Source organism: Oncorhynchus tshawytscha, linkage group LG09, assembly GCF_018296145.1.
Source record: "Oncorhynchus tshawytscha isolate Ot180627B linkage group LG09, Otsh_v2.0, whole genome shotgun sequence".
Taxonomy (NCBI): domain Eukaryota; kingdom Metazoa; phylum Chordata; class Actinopteri; order Salmoniformes; family Salmonidae; genus Oncorhynchus; species Oncorhynchus tshawytscha.
In genome coordinates, this window is record NC_056437.1 from 46,428,601 (window position 1) to 46,447,138 (window position 18,538).

Sequence of the window (18,538 nt, forward strand, 5' to 3'; positions counted from 1 at the left end):
TGTGGATAGGGCGGTGCTTCCTCTGCTGTTTCCAGAAGTCCACGATCACCTCCTTTGTTTTGTTGACGTTGAGTGAGAGGTTGTTTTCCTGACACCACACTCCGAGTGCCCTCACATCCTCTCGTCGTTGTTGGTAATCAAGCTCACTACTGTTGTGTTGTCTGCAACCTTGATGATTGAGTTGGAGGCGTGCATGGCCACGCAGTCATGGGTGAACAGGGAGTACAGGAAGGGGCTGAGCACACACCCCTGTGGGGCCCCAGTGTTGAGCATCAGCGAAGTGGAGGTGTTGTTTCCTACCTTCATCACCTGGGGGCGGCCCGTTAGGAAGTCCACGACCCAATTGCAGGGCGGGGTTGAGACCCAGGGCCTCAAGCTTAATGATGAGCTTGGAGGGTACTATGGTGTTGAATGCTGAGCTATAGTCAATGAATAGCATTCTTACTCTTGTCCAGATGGGATAGGGCAGTGTGATGGTGATTGCATCATCTGTGGACCTTTTGGGGTGGTAAGAAAATTAAAGTGGGTCTAGGGTGACAGGTAAGGTGGATGTGATATGATCCTTGCCTAGTTTCTCAAAGCACTTCATGATGACAGAAGTGAGTGCTACGGGGCAATAGTCATTACGTTCAGTTACCTTTGCCTTCTTGGGTGGAACAATGGTGGCCATCTTGAAGCATGTGGGGACAGTAGACTGGGATAGGGTGATATTGAATATGTCCGTAAATACACCAGCTAGCTGGCCTGTGCATGCTCTGAAGACGCGGCTAGGGATGCCGTCTAGGCCGGCAGCCTTGTGATGGTTAATACATTTAAATGTCTTACTCATGCCGGCCATGGAGAAGGAGAGCCCACAGTCCTTGGTAACGGGCTGTGTCGGTGGCACTGTATTATCCTCAAAGCGGGCAAAGAAGGTGTGTAGTTTGTCTGGAAGCAAGACGCCGGTGTCCGTGACATGGCTGGTTAACTTTTTGTAGTCCATGATTGTCTGTACCCTGCCACATACGTCTCGTGTCTGAGCCGATGGATTGCGACTCCACTTTGTCTCTATACTGACATTTTCCTTGTTTGTTTGCCTCGGAGGGAATAACTACACTCTTTGTATTCGGCCATAATCTCAAATCACCTTTCCATGGTTAAATGCGGTGGTTCGCACTTTCAGTTTACTGACATTTCGCTTGTTTGATTGCCTGTTTACACTGTTTGTATTCAGCCATATTCCCTGCCATGGTTCGTACTTTCAGTTTTGCTCGAATGCCGCCATCTATCCATGATGTCTTATAAACTCACTCACCGAATCACAGTATATGTCGATATTATTCTCTGAGGCTCCCGGGAACATGTCCCAGTCCACGTGATCAAAACAATCGTGAAGCGTGGATTCCAATTGGTCAGACTAGCGTTGAATAGCCCTTAGCACGGGTACATCCTGTTTGAGTTCATGCTTTTAGGAAGGAGCAAAATGAAGTTGTGGTCAGATTTAACGAAAAGGAGGGCAGGGAAGGGCCTTGTATAAATCGGAAGTTCTAGTAGCAGTGATCCAGTGTTTTAAACCAGCACGAGTGCGACAGGCAAAATGCTAATCGAATTTAGGTAGCCTTGTCCTCAAATTTGCTTTGTTAAAATCGCCAGCTACAATAAATGCAGCCTCAGGATATATGGTTTCCAGTTTGCATAAAGTCCAGTGAAGTTCCTTGAGGGCTGTCGTGGTATCGCCTTAAGGGGGATATACACGGCTGTGACAATAACCGAGGAGAATTTCCTTGGGAGGTAATACAGTTGGCATTTGATTCTGGGGAATTCTAGGTCAGGTGAACAAAAATACTTGTTCCTGTATGTTGTTATAATTATTCCATGAGATGTTAATCATGAAGCATACACCCCCGCCCTTCTTCTTCCCGGAGAGACGTTTATTCCTGTTGGCGTGACGCACAACGAATCCAGGTGGCTGTACCGACTCTGACAGAATATCCCGAGAGAGCCATGTTTCTGTGAAATAGTATGTTACGATCCCTGATGTCCCTCTGGAAAGCAACCCTTGCCCAAATTTCGTCTACCTTGTTATCTAGAGGCTGGACATTAGCGAGTAATATATTTGAAAGCGGTGGGTGGTGTGCGCGCATCGGAAGTCTGACCAGAAGACCGCTCCGTCTGCCTCTTCTCTGGCGCCATTGTTTTGGGTCAGCCTCTGGAAACAGTTCAAATGCCCTGGGTGGTTGGGAACAAAAGATCCGCTTTGGAAAAGTTGTATTCCTGGTCCTAGGACTGGTAAGTTGACGTCACTCTGATATCCAATAGTTCTTCCCGGCTGTATGTAATAGCCCAGAAAATCTTAAGTGTTAACAATGTAAGAAATGATACATAAAAAACAAAATAGTGCAAGGACTAGAAGCGAGGCAGGCCTCTCTGTCTGTCAGACACTAAAAAAAGTGTCAATAAATAAGTTATTAACATTCTGCTGATTTATGAAGGTTCTCTCATGAATCAAAGGTTGCTGTTGGGTGTGAGTTATTTAAATAGGTTGATGAACCTGAAAAGCTTGTGTGTGTCAGAACCAAGATGGTTTGGAGTAGTCCAACTTGAGACCACCGCATCAAGTCTTCCTCTTCTGTTCCCATGCTGGAGACCACGGCTTGATTAAAACCTGTTACAATGGTGCCAACATTTTGTGGCTGATCTTTCAGCGGGTGAGTGGTGAATGTGTCAAAAACCTAATGGGCCAACACTACATGGTATGGCTTGTTTTTGTTGTGTGTGTATTTGTTTAGCAAAAAAAAAAAAAAAAAAAAAAAATATATATATATATATATATATATATATATTTTTTTGTCTGTTTTATGTTATTTTGGCATTAATGCGTGTCTCATGAGTTTGTAAACAATGTAAAAAAGCAAAAAAACAAACATTGAGATAATAAAGCTGCATAATACAAACACGGTCTTTTTTGGCTTTCTTGAGTAAGGCAGCTCCAAAACGCAGGTGTTTCAGCCTAGCTCAGTGCTTTCTGTGGTGGTGGGGCAGCCAGCGGAAAATACAACGCGTTGGGGTTGCTAATGTTCTCTATTTGCGCCGTGATTGGCTCAGTGTTCTGTCATTCATGGGGACACTACATCACCGCAAAATCTATGGGTAGTGCTTGAAAATTCAAGCCCCTTAAGTGCTGCCATATTTACATTGGAAGTGCCCATCCAAGAAGGCTCAAGGTCATTTTCCACAGATAAAATGTCAAATCACATATGTACCGTAGCTTTGGCTGGACTGATCGTGTCAACGAAAAAAATCATACTTTCAAAATCTTAGCTAGTAAACTAGCAGTCAAAATCATGAATCAAGTTGACAATTTACTGGCAAATCATTTTCAATCCTTGTCATATGAAGAGAAATTATGAAGAGATATCATAGATAAAATGTATCGGTGCTCATCGGCCAGTGGACATAACATTATACAACAAGTTGGAAATTGCTAATTCAACAATGAGTGGTTTGGAAGGAATCAGTGGCTAACTGCAAGCATTGCAAAGCAATCACTAGCTTGCTATTCAGTGGAGTGGGTGTGTGGTCCAAGTCTGGGTTTAAGGGTCTCTTTTCCAAGCGTTAAAGGATAAACACTCAAAATGTGCCATTCTGTCAATCCAGCATGATTTCTGCCGCGTTCGAAACAACTGGAAACTCGGAACTGGCTAATCTCAGAACTCGGTGAGTTCAAGACAGTGGTCCTAAAATTCTGAATCAAATGGCTAAATTATACATATTATGACCATCTTAAAACAATGCCTTATGTTAGCTTAGTAATTATTGTGATCTAAGTGCTTAGACCTACAAGGGTCAAAACTGTAAATAGGCCACACAGGAACATTTAATGTCATCTTGGTAAGCAACTCCAGTGTAGATTTGGGTTTGAATGATTGACCTGCTGAACTGGGAATTCATATCCCAGTGTCTGTTGGAAAGCAGAATGAACCAGGTTTTCCTCTAGGATTTTGCCTGTGCTTAGTTGTATTCCATTTATTTTTATCCTAAAAAAACTCCCTAGTCCTTGCCGATGACAAGCATACCCATAACATGATGCAGCCACCAACATGCTTGAAAATATGAAGAGTTGTACTCAGTGATGTCTTGTGTTGGATTTGCCCCAAGCATAATTGTAACGGTTTTCTAGTGGTGATGAAGGAGAGTCGGACCAAACTGCAGCGTGTCGATTGCGATCCATATTTATTAAACAAAACGTAAAACGACTAAACACTAAACACGACTAAACACTAAACACTACAAAACAATAAACGTAATGAAAACCGAAAACAGCCTATCTAGTGCAAACTAACAGAGAGTACAAGTAAGACACTAAGGACAATCACCCACGACAAACTCAAAGAATATGGCTGCCTAAATATGGTTCCCAATCAGAGACAACAATAAGCACCTGCCTCTGATTGAGAACCACTCCAGACAGCCATAGACCTTGCTAGACAACCCACTAAGCTACAATCCCAATACCACCACCAAAACCCCAAGACAAACACACCACAATTACAAAAACCCCATGCCACACCCTGGCCTGACCAAATACATAAAGATAAACACAAAATACTTTGACCAGGGCGTGACAGAACCCCCCTAAGGTGCGGACTCCCGAACGCACCTCAAAACAATAGGGAGGGTCCGGGTGGGCGTCTGTCCATGGTGGCGGCTCCGGCGCGGGGACGTGGACCCCACTCCTTTAATGTCTTAGTCCCCTCTCCCTTCGTCCCTGGATAGTCCACCCTCGCCGCCGACCATGGCCTAGTAGTCCCCACCCAGAACCCCACTGGACTGAGGAGCAGATCGGGACTGAAGGACAGCTCGGGACCGAGGCAGCTCGGGACTGAGGGGAAGCTCGGGAGTGAGAGAAAGCTCAGGAGTGAGAGGAAGCTCAGGAGTGAGAGGAAGCTCAGGAGTGAGAGGAAGCTCAGGAGTGAGAGGAAGCTCAGGAGTGAGAGGAAGCTCAGGAGTGAGAGGAAGCTCAGGAGTGAGAGGAAGCTCAGGAGTGAGAGGAAGCTCAGGCAGGTAGATAGATCTACCAGCTCCTGGCTGGCTGGTGGTTTCAGCAGATCCTGGCTGACTGGCAGATCCTGGCTGACTGGCAGATCCTGGCTGACTGGCAGATCTGGAAGAGTCTGGTTGACTGGCAGATCTGGAAGAGTCTGGTTGACTGGCAGATCTGGAAGAGTCTGGTTGACTGGCAGATCTGGAAGAGTCTGGTTGACTGGCAGATCTGGAAGAGTCTCTGGCAGATCTGGAAGAGTCTGGTTGACTGGCAGATCTGGAAGAGTCTGGTTGACTGGCAGATCTGGAAGAGTCTGGTTGACTGGCAGATCTGGAAGAGTCTGGCTGACTGGCAGATCTGGAAGAGTCTGGCTGACTGGCAGATCTGGAAGAGTCTGGCTGACTGGCGGCGCTGGGCAGACTGGCGGCGCTGGGCAGACTGGCGGCGCTGGGCAGACTGGCGATGCTGGGCAGACTGGCGGCGCTGGGCAGACTGGCGGCGCTGGGCAGACTGGCGGTGCTGGGCAGACTGACGACGCTGGGCAGACTGGCGATGCTGGGCAGACTGACGGCGCTGGGCAGACTGGCGACGCTGGGCAGACTGGCGACGCTGGGCAGACTGGGGGCACTGGCGGCGCTGGGCAGACTGGCGGCACTAGCTGCTCCATATAGGCTGACAGCTCTGGCGGCTTCTTACAGACTGACCGCTCTGGCGGCTCCGTGCTGACTGGCAGCTCCTTGCAGACTGGCAGCTCCTTACAGACTGACAGCTCCGTGCAGACTGACAGCTCCGTGCAGACTGACAGCTCCTTGCAGACTGGCAGCTCCATGCAGACTGGCAGCTCCATGCAGACTGGCAGCTCCATGCAGACTGGCTGCTCTATGCAGACTGACAGCTCTGGCTGCTTCATGCAGACTGACATCTCTGGCTGCTCCATGTAGACTGGCTGCTTCATGCAGACTGGCAGCTCGGGCTGCTTCATGTAGACTGACAGCTCTGGCTGCTCCATGCGGACTGACAGCTCTGGCTGCTCCATGTAGACTGACTGCTTCATGCAGACTGGCAGCTCGGGCTGCTTCATGTAGACTGACAGCTCTGGCTGCTCCATGCAGACTGACAGTTCCATGCAGACTGAGCTCTGGCTGCTCCTGTAGACTTCCATGCAGACTGGCAGCTCGGGCTGCTTCATGTAGACTGACAGCTCTGGCTGCTCCTTGCAGACTGGCAGCTCCATGCAGACTGGCAGCTCTGGCTGCTCCATGCAGACTGACAGCTCTGGCTGCTTCATGCAGACTGGCAGCTCTGGCTGCTCCATGCAGACTGGCAGCTCTGGCTGCTCCATGCAGACTGACAGCTCTGGCTGCTCCATGCAGACTGGCTGCTCCATGCAGACTGGCAGCTCTGGCTGCTCCATGCAGACTGACAGCTCTGGCTGCTCCATGCAGACTGACAGCTCTGGCTGCTCCATGCAGACTGGCAGCTCTGGCTGCTCCATGCAGACTGACAGCTCTGGCTGCTCCATGCAGACTGACATCTCTGGCTGCTCCATGCAGACTGACATCTCTGGCTGCTCCATGCAGACTGACAGCTCTGGCTGCTCCATGCAGACTGACAGCTCTGGCTGCTCCATGCAGACTGACAGCTCTGGCTGCTCCATGCAGACTGACAGCTCTGGCTGCTCTATGCGGACTGACAGCTCTGGCTGCTCTATGCGGACTGACAGCTCTGGCTGCTCCATGCAGGCTGGCAGCTCTGGCTTCTCCATGCAGGCTGGCAGCTCTGGCTGCGCTGAACGGGAGAGCAGCGTAGGAGAGGGAAAGGCTCTGGCTGCGCTAAACAGGCGGGAGGCTGCAGCACTGTAGAGGAGGAAGGCTCTGGCTGCGCTGAACAGGCGGGAGGATCCGGCAGCGCTGTAGAGGAGAAAGGCTCTGGCTGCGCTAAACAGGCGGGAGACTCCAGCAGCGCAGGAGAGGAGAAAAGCGCTGGCTGCGCTGAACAGGCGAGGCACACTGAAGGCCTGGTGCATGGTGCTGGAACTGGTGGTACTGGATCGAGGACACGCACAGGAAGCCTGGAGCGGGGAGCTGCTACCGGAGGACTGGAGTGTGGAGGTGGCACAGGATGGGCTAGACCGTGAAGGCGTACTGGAGATCTTGAGAGCAGTGTTGGCACAGGATGTGCAAGGCTAGGGATGTGCACAGGAGGCCTGGTGCGTGAGGCTGGCACCAACTTCACCAGCCGACTAACACGCACCTCAGGACGAGTATGGAGCGCTAACCCAGGTGCCATCAAATCCCCAACACGTTCCGTCGGGCGAATTCCATGCAAAAAGCACCAACACAGCAACTCCCTCATTTCTCTCTCCTCCAATTTCCCCATTAACTCCTTCACAGTCTCTGGTTCTGGTCTCCTCCTTGGCTCCTCACGATAAACAGGGAGAGTTGGCTCAGGTCTGACTCCTGACTCTGCCACACTCTCCCTGAGCCCCCCAAGAAATTTTTGGGGCTGATTCTCAGGCTTCCATCCGCTACGCCGTGCTGCCTCCTCATATCTGCGCCTCTCAGCTTTCGCCGCCTCCAGTTCTTCCTTGGGGCGGCGATATTCTCCAGGCTGAGCTCAGGGTCCTTTACCGTCCAGTTCTTCCTCCCATGTCCATTTCTCCAGGTGGTGCAGCCTCTCCCACTGCAGCTGCTGCTCCTGCTGCTGCTGCCTCTGTTGCCTCTCCTGTGGTTCCTGCCTGTTAACACGCTGCTTGGTCCGTTGGTGGTGGGTGATTCTGTAACGGTTTTCTAGTGGTGATGAAGGAGAGTCGGACCAAACTGCAGCGTGTCGATTGCGATCCATATTTATTAAACAAAACGTAAACACGACTAAACACTAAACACGACTAAACACTAAACACTACAAAACAATAAACGTAATGAAAACCGAAAACAGCCTATCTAGTGCAAACTAACAGAGAGTACAAGTAAGACACTAAGGACAATCACCCACGACAAACTCAAAGAATATGGCTGCCTAAATATGGTTCCCAATCAGAGACAACAATAAGCACCTGCCTCTGATTGAGAACCACTCCAGACAGCCATAGACCTTGCTAGACAACCCACTAAGCTACAATCCCAATACCACCACCAAAACCCCAAGACAAACACACCACAATTACAAAAACCCCATGCCACACCCTGGCCTGACCAAATACATAAAGATAAACACAAAATACTTTGACCAGGGCGTGACAATAATGCTTTGTATTCAGGACAAAAAGTTAATTCCTTTGCTTAAAGCACATCAGAAGGTCATAAACAACTTCTCTGACAGAAAACAGCCTATGTAACATCGATATTAGTTTATGTCATAAACTCAGTGTCGTCCAAAACAGAGTTTTTTAAGTCAGTTCATCACTTGAGGGTTGGGTTTTGATTTAGACTATGCTCACTTGCCAACTAACACGGGATACACAGCTGGGGTGTTTGCACTCTATCCAATCCTACCACATAACACACAAACAGCAGACAGTTTCCCAACAGTGCAGCGGATCAGATTTTTTAAATTTTTACATAAGACAACACATCACGCATTTTTTACTTGTGAAATACTGGACCAAACATGTTAGCTAGATGTAAAATTGATGTAAAACTAAAACCTCCTCAGCAAAAATGCAAAAATGTATTACAGATTTCTTGAGTTATCTTATTTTGAGGAAGTGATACTGGCTTTGTTCCTATGGTGTCTCATGGGGGACAAACATTACATCAATAACTGCCACATCGAAATCCTGACACCCACTATTATTGAACACAGAATGAGTCCATGCAACTGATTTGTTAAGCACATTTTTACTCCTGAACTTATTTAGGCTTGCCATAACAAAGGGGTTAAATACTTGACTCAAGGCATTTCAGCTTTTAATTTTAAAATGAATTTGTTAACATTTCTCAAAACAAAATGACATTTTTGCTTTATGGGGTATTGTGTGTAGATCAGTGACACAAATACTTAATTTAATTCATAACATTCAGGCTGTATCAATTTTTGGGGGGAAAAGTTAAAGGATGTGAATAAGGTTTCTTTCTGAAGGTGCTGTATATGGTTCTTATCATGACACAAGGCGAGACCCAGATGCAGACACAGGAGGCAGATGGTTGGAGTCTTATAATTTTAACTTAATCCCAAAAAGGGGTAGGCAAGAGAATGGTCGTGTACAGGTAAAAGGTGAAAACTAGTTCAGAGTCCGATAGGTGCCGAAGGGCAGGCAGATTCAAGGTCAGGGCAGGCAGGATGATCAGGCAGGTGGGTAAGTAGTCCAGAGTCAGGCAGCAAAAGAGAATAGAAAAGGGGTACGGGGGAAAAACACGCTGGTTGACTTGACTAAACATACAGGACGAACTGGAACAGAGAGACAGGAAACACAGGGATATATACACTGAGAAAAATAAGCAACACCTGGAGTGGGTGGAGAAAATCCCAGGGACAGGTGAAACAGATCAGGGCATCACAGTTCTAGCCCAGCAGCTTATTTTGATGTAGGCCCAACCAATGGTCGTTTGGAGCTGAGATAGGCCTACTCTTATTTTCAGGCCATCACATTCTTTGTCAACACGACTTGTTTTATCACATTCAGAACATGTTTAGTTGAAGTGTTTCACTGAAGGCCTGTTTCAGGGCTTTAGTGAACCACGAAACGAACAAACATTTCAGAGCAATGGAAATGTGTAATCATACATTAAAAAACAAACTCATTGTATTGTGATGGACATTTTATGGTGTGTATGTGATTGTATGTTTAGCACAATGCTGCATTGTAATAACCTGTCTTGGTTGGGTTCACACGAGTGACTGGTTGAGTGCACAGAGGAAACCACACTTTCACTCATAAGCAATTTGGTAGTACTCCCAGAACATTGCTCTGCAAACTAGAAGGAGTGATACACTATGTCAGTTTCAAGGTAAGAATCCTTCATGTGGTATCAGTCAGTCAGTCCCATACAGAAACCATCTATGCTTATAACTTGTTTGTGTAGCAGTATAAAATAACTGAATGGGAACATCCTCTTCAGAGTTTTCATCAAGCTTGTATTGAGTTTGTGAACCTCTCCTTGCGTTAATAAAGATTGCTTCATTTACTTTGAGTTTGAGTCCTTAGTGGTGAATTTCCATGACAGTATTTAATAACTTGCCCTGGGTGTATAAGTTTGGTGTGTGGTCACGTAAGAATGAAAGGAATTTCCATATTGGCTGCATAGCAGAAACAACACATTTGTAGTTTCCTCCTTTTCAGAGCTTCCCATCAGAGACTGAAAGAGTTAGATTCTGCAGCACTCTCTCAAACACACAGATGAGCTTCGAGATGAACTACTCTGTGATTATACTGATTCTCACTGGAGCCGTTTACACTTCTGCAGAAAGTAAGAGTTTGATTGATGTTTTATGCTGTACTAGTGTAAATGCCTTTGTTCATGTTTGATATACACTACTGGTCAAAAGTTTTAGAACACATACTCATTCAAGGGTTTTTCTTTATTTTTTAAAACTATTTTCTACATTGTAAAATAATAGTGAAGACATCAAAACTATGAAATAACACATATGGAATCATTTAGTAACCAAAAAAAGTGTTAAACAGATTCTTCAAATAGTGCCCTTTGCCTTGATGACAGCTTTGCACACTCTTGGCATTCTCTCAACCAGCTTCATAAGGTTGTCACCTGGAATTCATTTCAATTAACAGGTGTTTTTTCTTAAAAGTTAATTTGTGGAATTTCTTTCCTTCTTAATGCATTTGAGCCAATCAGTTGTGTATTATGGCAAGAACAGCTCAAATAAGCAAAGAGAAACGACAGTCCATCATTACTTTAAGACATGAAGGTCAGTCAATACCGGACATTTCGAGAACTTGGAAAGTTTCTTCAAGTGAAGTCGCAAAAACCATCAGGTGCTATGATAAAACTTGCTTTCATGAGGACTGCCACAGGAATGGAAGCTCCAGAGTTACCTCTGCTGCAGAGGATAAGTTCATTAGAGTTACCAGCTTCAGAAATTGCAGCCCAAATAAACACTTCACAGAGTTTTATTTTACCTTTATTTAACTAGGCAAGTCAGTTAAGAACAAATTATTATTTTCAATGATGGCCTAGGAACAGTGGGTTAGCTGCCTTGTTCAGGGGCAGAACGACAGATTTTTACCTTGTCAGCTCAGGAATTTAATCTTGCAACATTGCGGTTATTAGTCCAACGCTCCAACCACTAGGCTACCTGCCGCCCCAGACACATCTCAATATCAACTGTTCAGAGGAGACTGTGAACCAGGCCTTCATGGTCAAATTGCTGCAAAGAAACCACTACTAAAGGACACCAATACGAATAAGAGACTTGCTTAAGCCAAGAAACATGAGCAATGAACATTAGACTGTTGGAAATTTGTCCTTTGGTCTGGAGTCCAAATTGGAGATTTTTGGTTCTAACCGCCCGTGTCTTTGTGAGACGCAGTGTGGGTGAACGGATGATCTCCGCATGTGTATTTCCCACAGTTCTAATGCTTCCGTAATGACAGACGCTGGGAGACGAGAAGCAAGAACAGGGTGTGGATTTAATAATAAATAGACTTGAAACAAAACAATAACAGCTTCTGGACAGAAAAACACAACAACATCAATGCTGACTCCGGAATGAAAGTGACAGATATAGGGGAGGTAAATCCAGGTGAGTCCGATAATTAAGCGCAGGTGCGCGTAACGATGGTGGCAGGTGTGTGTAATGATGAGTGAACTGATGACCTCGAGCACCGGAGAGGGGATGCGGGAGCAGACATGACAGTACCCCCCCACTAGGGGCGCCACCTGGCGTCCTACCTGGGCGAGCCTGACGGTCTGGCCGAGGTGTGGGAGCCTGACGAGCCAGCTGAGGTATCCCCGATTGCGTCGGTAGCGGCACCCGGACCCGACGTCACCCCCAAAAATTATAATAAAAATAAAAAAACATCCCTGATGCCTCCAATTGTGGAGTCAGCATTCTGTAACAGTTCCGTATTGACAGACGCTGGGAGACGAGATGCAAGTACAGGGTGTGGATTTAATAATAAATAGACATGAAACAAAACAAGAACAGCATCTGGACAGGAGAAACATATCAACATCAATACTGACTCTGGAATGAAACTGAGGAGGTGACAGATATAGGGGAGGTAAATGACGTGATGGTGTCCAAGTGAGTCACAAAATGAATTGCAGGTGCGCATAACGACCGTGGTAGGTGTGCGTAATGATGAGTGAACTGATGACCTCAAGCACCGGAGAGGGAGCAGACGTGACAACCGTAAAGCATGGAGGAGGAGGTGTTATGGCATGGGGGTGCTTTGCTGGTGACACTGTCTGTGATTTATTTTGAATTCAAGGCACACTTAACAAGCATGGCCACCACAGCATTCTGCAGCGATACGCCATCCCATCTGGTTTGGGCTTAGTGGGACTATCATTTGTTTTTCAATGACCCAACACATTAAATCAAATGAAATTGTATTGGTCACATACACATGGTTAGCAGATGTTAATTCAAGTGTAGCAAAATACTTGTGCTTCTAGTTCCGACAGTGCAGTAATATCTAACAAGTAATCTAATGATTCCACAACAACTACCTAATACACACAAATCTAAGTAAAGGGATGGAATAAGAATATGACATATAAATATATGGATGAGTGAACACACCTCAAGGCTGTGTACGGGCTATTTTACCAAGAAGGAGAGTGATGCATCAGATGACCTGGCCTCCACTATCCCCTGACCTCAACCAAATTGAGATGGTTTGGGATGACTCGGACCGCAGAGTGAATGAAAAGCAGCCAACAAGTACTCAGCATATATGGGACCTCCTTCAAGACTGTTGGAAAAGTATTCCAGGTGAAGCTGGTTGACAGAATGCCAAGAGTGTGCAAAGCTTTCATTAAGGCAAAGGGTAGCTATTTGAAGGATCTCAAATGTGAAATATATTTAGATTTGTATAACACTTTTTTGGATACTACATCATTCCATATGTGTTATTTCATAGTTTTGATGTCTTCACTATTATTCTACAATGTAGAAAATTGTAAAAAAAAAAATGTAGAAAAACATTTGAATGAGTATGTGTTCTAAAACTTTTGACTGGTAGTGTAGATATTACCATCCTGGAAAAATGATATAAACCTCAGTTGATTCATTTGAAGTAATGTGTTTTCCCCCCATTTCAGTTCATCATGAAATTCACTTTATCTACGGATGCTTTGAGTCAAGTGATCCTGCGGTGGGACTTGAGATTGATGGAGATGAAGTCTTCTATGGCGACTTCAATAAAAACAGTAATACGTGTCTAATAGCAGATGTAGTGTTTACATTACCTAAATTCATATCTATTACACCAGAGGATAAAGAAAGGGCTTGTGAATATGCTACCATTAGCAGAGTTTGGTGCAAAGACTGCATCGCATGGGGCAAACAGTCTAAACCAAAAATACCAAAAATCAAAGGTAAGTGAAGATTGATGGAAATGTCTCACATAAACTGATAAATAATCAGTGATTCAATATGATTTGTGCGTCTCCAAAATCAATCTTTGTCAGAGTGGTCTGTCGAGCGGAGTTAATGTCATATACTATGCATGCCAGTCTCTCTTGGCTAAGGGTTGAGGAGAGACTGACTGCATCACTTCTTTTTATAAGAAACTTAATGAGTTGAAAATCCCAAACTTACACACAGCCCTGACACACACTTAACAAACCACACAGCCCTGACACACACTTAACAAACCACACATGCCACCAGGGGACTTTTCACAGTCCTTGAATCCAGAACAAATTCAAGAAAGCGTACAGTTCCATCTCATATTGCTCAAATGAACAGCAAACCTGGTTTAAAAAAACAGATAAAGCAACACCTCACAGCACAACTCCTCTCCCCTGTTGAGTAGGAACAGGAACTCTCCCCAGGAAGAGTAGCTGCTGCTTTTGCAACAGCTAATGGGGCTCCTAATAAAATACCAAATACCACATATGCTCTATTTTGAGTAGGTCTATGTACAGTATCTGCCTTAATCCCAAATGAATGGGACAATAGGCAGCTCTTCCTGGGGTCCACACAAAACATGAAACATGACCAAATAAAGAATATTAATAGACAAGGACAGAACTACATCAATTTTAAAAAGGCACAAGTGGCCTACATATCAACACATAATGTACACACAAACTATCTATGAGTGAATACAGTTTCAGGCTTTTGTTGCCCTCTAGATGCCCCTGAGAGCACCATCTACCCCAGGGATGAGGTGGAACTGGGGGTGGAAAACACCCTCATCTGCTTTGTGAATGATTTCTTTCCCCCACCTGTCAAAGTCAACTGGACCAAGAATGGAATGGAGGTGACTGAGGGATTGTCTCTCAGTCGTTACTATCCTAATAAAGATGGAACGTTCCACCAGTTCTCCAGCCTGAGTTTCACCCCACAAAAGGAAGACGTCTACATCTGCGCTGTGGCGCACACGGCCCTGAAGGACCCCAAAACCAGGGGTGAGAGAGGACATAATATTTTTGTACATGGTTCTATACTGAACAAAAATATAAACGCAACATGCAACAATTTCAACGAGTTACAGTTCACATAAGGAAATTAGTACATTTAAATAAATTCATTAGGCCCTAATCTATGGATTTCACATGACTGGGAAGGCAGCGCAGCCATGAGTGGGCCTGGGAGGCCATTGGCCCACCCACTGGGGAGCCAGGCCCAGCCAATCAGATGAGTCCGGGTGGCTGGTCTTAGACGATCCCTCCAGGGAAGAAGCCGGATCCTGAGGTCCTGGGTTGGCGTGGTTACATGTGATCTGCAGTTGTGAGACCGGTTGGACATACACCAAATTCTCAAAAATTACGTTGGAGGTGGCTTATGGCAGAGAAATTAACATTAAATAATCTGGCAACAGCTCTGGTGGACATTCTTGAAGTCAGCATGCCAACTGCATGTTCCCTCAGAACTTGAGGCATCTATGGCATTGTGTTGTGTGACAAAACTGCACATTTTAGAGTGGCCTTTTATTGTCCCCAGCACAAGGTGCACCTGTGTAATGATCATGCTGTTTAATCAGCTTCTTGATATGCCACACCAGTCAGGTGGATGGATTGTCTTGGCAAAGCGAAATGCTCACTAATAGGGATCTAATGAAATTTGTGGACAAAAGTTGAGAGAAATAAGGTTTTGTGTAAAGGGAAAATGTCTGGGGTCTTTTATTTCAGCTCATGAGATGGGATCAACACTTTACATGTTGCGTTTATATTTTTGTTCAGTATATTTACTTTAATATTAAACCTTAAGAAGGAACTCAAACAACTCTGAAATTGAGACCTGAAACAAACCATTCCAAGGCAGTGTCTGATGAGTGGTTGTGTATTGTGCAGATTCTGGTGACACATCTTGTCTTCCAGAATATAAGGTCAGTCGTTCCAGTGTTGGTCCTGGTCCTGCTGTATTCTGTGGAGTGGGCCTCACTCTTGGGCTGCTGGGGGTGGCTACTGGAATATTCTTCATCTACAAAGGAAAGAGAGCCACTGAGTCTCAGGAATAAAGATGGGAAGTGAGGCACTGGACTAGAGCGATCTAGCCATAATTTTATGTGATGTAATAATCATCACATTAAATTCTGAGCAATATTGGTAAATCAGTCAACACTGTACGCCATTACTCGCTGTTGATTTCTGTCTATTCGAAAAAGTGTAGAAGGTGAATTGTATTTTTAAGAAGTGTTTTTATTTTACAATTAAAACATTTAGAAATTGGAAGATACTGTAACGTTCTGCTTTTCTTTGTATACCTTGTGTTCTGGAACGTAGCCCTGTCTTTCATTTTTGTTCATTGATTTCTCCTGTGTTTATTTCTCACCTGGTCTCATCAGCTCCCTATTTAGTTCAGTTCTTTCTGTTTGTATGGTTGTGATGTATTGTTTATTTTAGACTGTCTAACTGTGTTTGACCATTGCCTGCCTGTGACCACGATTCCTGTGAAATTGCACAGCACGAATTGCAAAATACAAAAATCGTAATATTAAACATTCATGAAAATACAAGAGTCTTACATCGTTTAAAAGCTTAACTTCTTGTTAATCCAACCGCGTTGTCATATTTCAAAAAGGCTTTATGGCGAAAGCATACAATGCGATTATCTCAGACGGAATGCAAATGATTTACTTAAAAATCATACAATGTGATTTTATGGATTTTTATTTTAGATTCCGTCTCTCACAGTTGAAGTGTACCTATTATAAAAATTACAGACCTCTACATGATTTGTAAGTAGGAAAACCTGCAAAATCGTCAGTGTATCAAATACTTGTTCTCCCCACTGTATATATATATATATATATATATATATATATATATATATATATATATATATATATATATAATATTTGAGATTCTCTAAGTAGCCACCCTTAGCCTTGATGACATCTTTGCACACTCTTGGCCTTCTCTCAACCAGCTGCACCTGGAAGGATTTTCCAACTGTCTTGAAGGAGTTCCCACATATGTTGAGCACTTGTTGGCTGCTTTTCCTTCACTCTGCGGTCCAACTCATCACAAACCATCTCAATTGGGTTAAGGTCGGGTGATGGTAGAGGCCAGGTCATCTGATGCAGCACTCCCATCACTCTCCTTCTTGGTCAAATAACCCTCACACAGCCTGTAGGTGTGTTGAGTCATTGTCCTGTTGAAAAACAAATGATAGTCCCACTAAGCCTAAACCAGATGTGGTAGCCATGCTGGTTAAGTGTGCCTTCTAAATAAATCACTGACAGTGTCACACGCAAAGCACCCCCACACCATAACACCTCCTCCTCCATGCTTCACGGTGGGAACCACACATGTGGAGATCATCCGTTCACCTATTCTGCGTCTCACAGAGGCATATCGGTTAGAACCAAAAATCTCACATTTGGACTCATCAGACCAGATTTCCACCGGTCTAATATCCATTGCTCATGTTTCTTGGCCCAAGCAAGTCTCGTCTTCTTATTGGTGTCCTTTAGTGGTAGTGGTTTCTTTGCAGCAATTCAACCATGAAGGCTTGATTCACACAGTCTCCTCTGAACAGTTGATGTTGAGATGTGTCTGTTACTTGAACTCTGGAGCATTTATTTGGGCTGCAATTTCTGAGGAAGGTAACTAATGAACTTATCCTCTGCTGCAGATGTAACTGGGTCTTCCTTTCCTGTGGCGGTTCCAATGAGAGCCAGTTTCATCATAGCGCTTGATGGTTTTTCTGACTGCACTTGAAGAAACTTTCAAAGTTCTTGAAATGTTCTGTATTGACTGACCTTCAAGTCTTAAATTAATGATAGAGCTATGTTCTGTATACCACCCCTACTTTGTCACAACACAACTTATTGGCTCAAAAGCATTAAGAAGGAAAGAAATTCCACAAATTAACAATGCACACCTGTTAATTGAAATGCATTCCAGGTGACTACCTCATGCAACTGTTTGAGAGAATGCTAAGAGTGTGCAAAGCTGTTATCAAGGCGAAGGCTGGCTACTTTGAAGAATCTGTTTGTTTAATAGTTTTTTGGTTTCATATGTGTTATTTCATAGTTTTGATGTCTTCACTATTATTCTACAATGTAGACAATAGTAAATATAAAGAAAAACCCTTGAATGAGTAGGTGTGTCCAAACGTTTGACTAGTATGGTACATTCCTAAGCTTATTCAAATGTAAATGCTCTGACTTACAAAAAACATTTGACCACTGCTATATTTTTTTCTGGAATTAATTTCATTATGTGTCTGGCTTTTTGTGTGAGCGAGGTTTGAAAGTACTGAACTTTCAACAGTCCATTACATTACACAGCAGTGTGTCCTGGATGAGGGTGTTAATAACAAAACTGCAGTCCCACTGTGTGTGCTGAGTCATCCAGTATTTTGCTGTGGAGTGTTTGTTTGTTCTCTTTTCCCATTTCTATGTTTTGTTTCTGTCTTAATTCAAAGTAAGGTCATTGATGGAGAATGGTTGCAAGTGCTGTCCTCCATGTATGAATATAATAATAATCGCCCTAGATTACATTTGTTCGGATTAGATTTGGCCTCATGGATACTTTCTGGATTTCAATTGGTGGCTTCCTTTCTGAGAAATCTATTTTGTGAATTTAACAGTAACAAACAGGAACCTCTTTTTGTGGTGTGCAGTGACTTAAAAGTATGTTCCTGAATTAAGTTTTGTACATTAGGGGATTTTTAGCGACATTTTTAGCTTCCCGAAATCTCATGAAACTATCACCTCCACCTTCACATGACTGGTGCCTCCCCTTGTAGTTTTCCAAAGCTCAGAGGGGAACTAACTCTGAGAAGTAAACATGTTTATGTTGATTCTCTCCCCCATCCACAGATTTGCCATAGTAAATACTAGAGTAAGTTTAAATGTTTTATTTTTATGTAACCTTTATTTAACTAGGCAAGTCAGTTTAAGAACAAACTCTTATTTACAATGACGGCCTA

At 44.4% G+C, this 18,538-nt stretch overlaps 1 protein-coding gene across 1 annotated transcript; it reads left to right on the forward strand.

Annotated features, from left to right (window-relative positions):
* Window positions 1-10,282: 10,282 nt before the first annotated feature.
* LOC112258050 (H-2 class II histocompatibility antigen, A-Q alpha chain-like) lies at window positions 10,283-16,307 on the forward strand. Its single transcript, XM_024432119.2, has 4 exons — window positions 10,283-10,431; window positions 13,252-13,527; window positions 14,290-14,565; window positions 15,478-16,307. The coding sequence occupies exons 1-4, from the start codon at window positions 10,362-10,364 to the stop codon at window positions 15,615-15,617; spliced, it is 762 nt and encodes a 253-aa protein (XP_024287887.1). The 5' UTR covers window positions 10,283-10,361; the 3' UTR covers window positions 15,618-16,307.
* Window positions 16,308-18,538: the final 2,231 nt, after the last annotated feature.

What these genes read in the sequence shown, in the direction of transcription:
- LOC112258050 (XM_024432119.2), top strand. Translation starts at nt 10,362, where the DNA reads ATGAGCTTCGAGATGAACTACTCTGTGATTATACTGATTCTCACTGGA. An exon ending in AAAAATACCAAAAATCAAAG is followed by an intron (nt 13,528 to 14,289) that starts GTAAGTGAAGAT and finishes GTTGCCCTCTAG; the next exon opens with ATGCCCCTGAGAGCACCATC. An exon ending in GAAGGACCCCAAAACCAGGG is followed by an intron (nt 14,566 to 15,477) that starts GTGAGAGAGGAC and finishes CTTGTCTTCCAG; the next exon opens with AATATAAGGTCAGTCGTTCC.